The 7555-nt window shown below is 46.1% G+C and overlaps 1 protein-coding gene across 1 annotated transcript in view; it reads right to left on the bottom strand.

Annotated features, from left to right (window-relative positions):
- Nucleotides 1-3268: 3268 nt before the first annotated feature.
- The window catches only part of LOC113825584 (uncharacterized), a 12347-nt gene continuing 8060 nt past the window's right edge, over nt 3269-7555 (bottom strand). The window contains exon 2 of the mRNA XM_027378419.2: nt 3269-4266. Within this exon, the coding sequence (XP_027234220.2) occupies nt 3842-4266 (425 nt within the window). The 3' untranslated portion in view covers nt 3269-3841. The remainder of the gene's footprint in view (nt 4267-7555) is intronic.

Here is a 7555-nt window from a genome sequence, read left to right on the forward strand (position 1 = left end):
CATTTCAACCATGCTCTGTCTTGCATCTGACTCCTTGGGCATCTCAGCTATGCTCTGACTCCTTGGGCATCTCAACCATGCTCTGTCTTGCATCTGACTCCTTGGGCATCTCAGCTATGCTCTGACTCCTTGGGCATCTCAACCATGCTCTGTCTTGCATCTGACTCCTTGGGCATCTCAGCTATGCTCTGACTCCTTGGGCATCTCAACCATGCTCTGTCTTGCATCTGACTCCTTGGGCATCTCAGCTATGCTCTGACTCCTTGGGCATCTCAACCATGCTCTGTCTTGCATCTGACTCCTTGGGCATCTCAACCATGCTCTGTCTTGCATTTGACTCCTTGGGCATCTCAGCTATGCTCTGACTCCTTGGTCATCTCAACCATGCTCTGTCTTGCATCTGACTCCTTGGGCATCTCAGCTATGCTCTGACTCCTTGGGCATCTCAACCATCCTCTGTCTTGCATCTGACTCCTTGGGCATCTCAGCTATGCTCTGACTCCTTGGGCATCTCAACCATGCTCTGTCTTGCATCTGACTCCTTGGGCATCTCAGCTATGCTCTGACTCCTTGGGCATTTCAACCATGCTCTGTCTTGCATCTGACTCCTTGGGCATCTCAGCTATGCTCTGACTCCTTGGGCATCTCAGCTATGTTCTGACTCCTTGGGCATTTCAACCATGCTCTGTCTTGCATCTGACTCCTTGGGCATCTCAGCTATGCTCTGACTCCTTGGGCATCTCAACCATGCTCTGTCTTGCATCTGACTCCTTGGGCATTTCAACCATGCTCTGTCTTGCATCTGACTCCTTGGGCATCTCAGCTATGCTCTGACTCCTTGGGCATCTCAACCATGCTCTGTCTTGCATCTGACTCCTTGGGCATCTCAGCTATGCTCTGACTCCTTGGGCATCTCAACCATGCTCTGTCTTGCATCTGACTCCTTAGGCATCTCAGCTATGCTCTGACTCCTTGGGCATCTCAGCTATGCTCTGACTCCTTGGGCATCTCAACCATGTTCTGTCTTGCATCTGAATCCTTGGGCATCTCAGCTATGCTCTGACTCCTTGGGCATCTCAACCATGCTCTGTCTTGCATCTGACTCCTTGGGCATCTCAACCATGCTCTGTCTTGCATCTGACTCCTTGGGCATCTCAGCTATGCTCTGACTCCTTGGGCATCTCAACCATGCTCTGTCTTGCATCTGACTCCTTGGGCATCTCAGCTATGCTCTGACTCCTTGGGCATCTCAACCATGCTCTGTCTTGCATCTGACTCCTTGGGCATCTCAGCTATGCTCTGACTCCTTGGGCATCTCAGCTATGTTCTGACTCCTTGGGCATTTCAACCATGCTCTGTCTTAAATCTGACTCCTTGGGCATCTCAGCTATGCTCTGACTCCTTGGGCATCTCAACCATGCTCTGTCTTGCATCTGACTCCTTGGGCATCTCAGCTATGCTCTGACTCCTTGGGCATCTCAGCTATGCTCTGACTCCTTGGGCATCTCAACCATGCTCTGTCTTGCATCTGACTCCTTGGGCATCTCAGCTATGCTCTGACTCCTTGGGCATCTCAACCATGCTCTGTCTTGCATCTGACTCCTTGGGCATCTCAGCTATGCTCTGACTCCTTGGGCATCTCAGCTATGCTCTGACTCCTTGGGCATCTCAACCATGCTCTGTCTTGCATCCGACTCCTTGGGCATCTCAGCTATGCTCTGACTCCTTGGGCATCTCAGCTATGCTCTGACTCCTTGGGCATCTCAACCATGCTCTGTCTTGCATCTGAATCCTTGGGCATCTCAGCTATGCTCTGACTCCTTGGGCATCTCAACCATGCTCTGTCTTGCATCTGACTCCTTGGGCATCTCAACCATGCTCTGTCTTGCATCTGACTCCTTGGGCATCTCAGCTATGCTCTGACTCCTTGGGCATCTCAACCATCCTCTGTCTTGCATCTGACTCCTTGGGCATCTCAGCTATGCTCTGACTCCTTGGGCGTCTCGACCATGCTCTGTCTTGCATTTGACTCCTTGGGCATCTCAGCTATGCTCTGACTCCTTGGGCATCTCAACCATGCTCTGTCTTGCATCTGACTCCTTGGGCATCTCAGCTATGCTCTGACTCCTTGGGCATTTCAACCATGCTCTGTCTTGCATCTGACTCCTTGGGCATCTCAGCTATGCTCTGACTCCTTGGGCATCTCAACCATGCTCTGTCTTGCATCTGACTCCTTGGGCATCTCAGCTATGCTCTGACTCCTTGGGCATCTCAACCATCCTCTGTCTTGCATCTGACTCCTTGGGCATCTCAGCTATGCTCTGACTCCTTGGGCGTCTCGACCATGCTCTGTCTTGCATTTGACTCCTTGGGCATCTCAGCTATGCTCTGACTCCTTGGGCATCTCAACCATCCTCTGTCTTGCATCTGACTCCTTGGGCATCTCAGCTATGCTCTGACTCCTTGGGCATCTCGACCATGCTCTGTCTTGCATCTGACTCCTTAGGCATCTCAGCTATGCTCTGTCTTACACGTGACTGTAGCTGGCTAGACTTCGTGGAGGCTGTCAAATGTGATCCTAGCTTCACTCTACACCTGAATCCCAGGTCAGAGAAGACTATTGTAACCCTACCTTGAGATAAAGATGAAGAAAATGCATGGACTACGTACAGCTTTCGCTCTTTCTCTCCTTCTATCTCCTTCCTTCATTCGATTCCTCTTCCCCTCCTTTAATCCTGCCACCCCAAGATCATTTGCTAAGCAGGGAGAAGAGCATAGCAAGCAGGTGAGTAGGTAGAGGGTAGCGTGTGGGACACCGCTCTTTCTCTCCTTCTATCTCCTTCCTTCATTCGATTCCTCTTCCCCTCCTTTAATCCTGCCACCCCAAGACCATTTGCTAAGCAGGGAGAAGAGCATAGCAAGCAGGAGAGTAGAGAGAGGGTAGCGTGTGGGACGAATCAGTCACTGTTCACTGGTTCCTCACATCTTCAGTGTCATGTCGAGAGTCAAACTTCTCTAGAAAACCCTCCTTGGAATATTGTGTCATTGTGGATTCAAAACTGTAACAAAGTAAGGGTTACAAGCGGTAAATTCATCCGTATATATATCTTCATATTAACAAATAGGATAGTAAGTAGTTTTTCTACAAAGAGCACGACAAATATTCAAATGCTGAATATGACAAAGGCATATATGTCAATTTCAGACAACCAATCAGCAGGAAAGAGATTAGTTGTACCAATGAATCAAAGAAAATAAAAAACTCATCTACAATATGTATATATAAAGTTTATTTAAGTAAACAAATCTGCAGACAACACAAACAATTGCAAAAAATATTGCAGCATGACAGAACTAATTTATATATCGAATAACCTTTAATAATCTTGCAAAGAGTAATATTTGTATACAAGATGAGAAATGCAAGATTTTTAAAAATCATTCTTCCTTTTCATAAATTATGCAAAATCTATGCCCATAAGGAGCAAAATAGACATAATTGTTTTTTTACAAATGCCAAAATATATTTCCTATGTATTCCCTTAGTGTCCCCAAAGTCTTGGAACAAACACTCCAGAGTCAAAATAATTCACTGACAACTATAAACATACACAAATTATACAAGAGACCAAACGCTATATAGTCAAAATAATTCACTGACAACTATAAACATTCAAATCACACAAGAGATCAAAAAATAGTCAAAATACTTCACTGATAACGATAAACACGCAAAGGACTCTCACACGAAGGACTCTCACACGAAGGACTCTCGTGACGCTACCTGAGAGTGCACGCCACCAGACCTGACTTAGAGGGACTTGCAACGGGCGCCGGGTCTCTAGTTCTCCAACTCGTCATCCTCCTGCAACAGGAACAGGTCCAGGATCTGCGCCCTCAGCCGGAGCTTCTTGGTGCTCGGCATGTCCTTCATGTGAGGCATGAGGCTCTTGAAGAAGTGCATGTCGTCTTCCGCGGCTTCTTGCTCCTCTTCCTCCCGCTTCCTCTTCCCCGGCGTGCCCTCTTTGCGGTCTTTGCCTGCGTGTCTGGGGCTCCTCTGCAGAGTGCGCGGCCAAGGGAGGGTTGAGAACTGTTTATCGCAATTATCCATATCGGCCATGATGACGTCCCTGAGGAAGGCCATCTGCTGGAAGTACGGCCAAGTGCTGGAAACCGGTTCTTCGTTCTGTCCTCGCACCTCCTTTCTCTTCAGCTCTCGTCTGTAGTAGTCTCTGGCGTTCTTCCATTTGTTTCGGGCTATTTTTTCTGGGGAAAAAGAGGACATGAAGTTATTGGAATGTACTTTGTAAATAAAGTCATACGTTAGTAATAATTTGATTGGCTTACTACCTCCCTCCCCCCTAAATAAATATAGTTTCACTACTAATCATAGTCACCTAAATACATGAACATATGTTTCATTATTAACAATCAATTGCGTTGTTGTGGTCACATTCAACTGCATTCCCAAAGTCATGAACAGACTTCTAGAAACACTCAGGTCAGAATTGGGTCACGAAATCAGCTATTCGTAAGAGAATTGCAGAAAGAAGGGCTGGGTCTTGCATTGTTTCTTGTCACCTTATTTTAGTCTAATTTATAACACTTGAAAGAACTGAAAATTAAGATTTCAAGAAACGTGGCTCTACCTGGAGAACTACTGAGCCAAGATGCTTAGCTATACGGTGTCGCAAGGAAATTATGTTGATATGCAACAGATTATGATGCAACTGTTTCACCCATTCTCACATTAATTCTCAAGTCTATGCGAAGCTCAATGTGTTTGTAGGGTACCTCTGTCACTGAGGTTTATAGGGCATTTTTCTCCACAATCAAATCAACAGAAGTATAATAAGTAACCTATAAAGTTGACCAGCCACTCATTGTGTAGTGAGACTGGTATTAACATTGTGCATGAAATATACTAATATACTCCATAATGGCAGCTAGGCAGTCCTCATGCAATAGTCACACCCCAAGTGACTTATCACCAATCTTCCATTGCTGACTAAGCGGAACTCAAGATCCAGCCGTTAGTGCAGCCACCTGACAAGCCAGCCAAGTCCAGCTGATATTGTAGATCCAGGCTTCGGTATCTTGGTTGTACTGCGGGCTACGGGAAGCAGGTGTTGCTCCAAGGAATATTGGGCAAAAATGACGGTGTCAAGCTGCGACTTTGCAGGTGTGTGCGCTGGAAAGCACTGGTCACCAAAGCCTAATGACTCTGAACAGTGAAACACCTGGAGTGTATGTGATTCTTGCCAGTAACTCAACTGGTACAGCCTTCATAATAACCCCACTCATTGAAATTGGTGTCAGTAGCGGGTCGCAGTGGCTCGCTAACTGCCAAGGTGGTGATTAGGACCTTCTAATCAGTTTCCTACGATGGCACGGTACACTTAGGCCCGACGAGTCCGCGACACAAAGCACCAATTTCCCACAGATTTCCCTAAAAGTCCGGCACCTGAACCTGTATATCCAACAAAATACCATCTCTAGGATCTGGAGTTGAGCCTGCAACATGTCCTTGTCCATGGCTTCCCTTGGTACTCGCCGCCTCCTACACTTAATACCAGACTTAGTGGACAGGCTCCTGTGCCTTATGAGTTTCAGATCATGGTAATCTTCCAAAACTAAATATGCACTAGAGACCATGACACTCGAGGAATCAGTAAAGGAGGAGAGTAAAGGGGAAAGAAGGAGAGACGGGGAGACAGAATGAGAGAGAGAGAGAGAGGGATTTGCGATACCAAAATACCGTACATGATGCAATATCGTGCAGATACCAATATACATGAATACCATATCCATCACAGAACAGAGCCCTTATTATCAGAACCATAGTACAGCCTAATGACGACATTCTACTCTAAATCAACGTATGCAGTATTCACATAAGAGCACAAGCGTGTATTCATCACAGAAAGTTCGCACAATGATAGTTGACCCACACCCCCTCATCTCGTGATTCTCTCTCTCTCTCTCTCTCTCTCTCTCTCTCTCTCTCTCTCTCTCTCTCTCTCCTCTCTCTCTCCTCTCTCTCTCTCTCTCTCTCTCTCTCTCTCTCTCTCTCTCTCTCCTCTCTCTCTCTCTCTCTCTCTCTCTCTCTCGCTCTCTCTCTCTCTCTCTCTCTCTCTCTCTCTCTCTCTCCTCTCTCTCTCTCTCTCTCTCTCTCTCTCTCTCTCTCTCTCTCTCTCTCTCTCTCTCATCTCCCTCTCTCCCTCCCTCCCTCTCTCTCATCTCTTTCCTCTTCTCTCTCTCTCCCTCCCTCTCTCTCTCTAACCTCCCGACAGTATGATACATAATGCTACTGTCTTACTGTGTGGAGATTTTAATGCCCGTCATCCTCTCCTTGGCTCTGAGGGAAGCACCATAGGTAAAAACGGTAAGGTATATTATGATTATCTTCAAAACACCAGTGATCCCATACACCTATTGTGCCCCTTTGAAAAGACTCATTATCTAGGTGGCAAATTAGATTATATAGTCTTATACAATCAGCGCCCACTCCCATGCACTGCGGAAGTTGCCCCTTTCTTAGTCAGTGATCATTGGGCATTAAGTATCACCCTCCCATTCGCTAAAAGAAGCCCGCCCCAGCCACGTCTTCGATACCATCTTGCCACTAAACATCATAATGAGTTTATTAAAAGGATTGGCTGCTGGTATGAACACTATATTCCTGCCAGCCTTGATCACTTTAATGAAACTCTCTGTCAACAAGTTGGTAACCTCATCACCCAACTCCAACCCAGAAACCCTGTCAAACATAGGTCTTCATCCTCCAGAGGCAAACGAGCATATCACCTTAACAAAGATCCGGAAATAAAGCTACTTAGAAAGTTAATAAGGTCTACAGTAAATCAGCTAAAAAACCTGGGGAAAAATCCCTACTTAGCTAGGGACCTTGTTTTCTTTAGTAAAAAACTTAATGAGATAATGACACAAAAGCGGGAAGAGAGATTGTATGCCTGGGCAGAATCGATTGACTCCACGAGCTCCATGAGTAATGTGTGGAGGGAAATCAATAAGATTAAAGGCAATGCACACAATGTCACTCCCCACCCTCATCCAGAAAGGGTAGCTTTGTCAATCCTCAGTAAATGCTGCGAAAACTCTTCTCTCGATAATCTTCCATTATCCATTCGTAGATGCTCCCTTAAGTCAAAACACAAAAATGAAATTAACTATCAGTGCCGACTTTTAGATGAGGCAGATGCACCATTTACAAGACACGAACTTCTTGCAGCCATTAAAACTAGCAAATCCACTGCACCTGGGGATGATGGAATCACTTACGACATCATCCGACTCCTTGCAAAGGTACAGGTACAGGGAAGAAATCCTCTCCTTGATCTTTTCAACTTAACTTATTCTACAGGCATCTTGCCTACTTCCTGGAAACAAGCCACCATTATTCCTATCCCAAAACCAGGGTGTCCTGATGAATTTAGACCGATTTCTCTGACATCCTGTCTCTCTAAAACCTGTGAAAGGATCCTCCTCAATCGCCTGCTCCACCAGATCAAAGATCAAATTCACCCATCAGTCTTTG

The sequence above is a fragment of the Penaeus vannamei genome, chromosome 8 (assembly GCF_042767895.1).
Source record: "Penaeus vannamei isolate JL-2024 chromosome 8, ASM4276789v1, whole genome shotgun sequence".
Taxonomy (NCBI): Eukaryota; Metazoa; Arthropoda; class Malacostraca; order Decapoda; family Penaeidae; genus Penaeus; species Penaeus vannamei.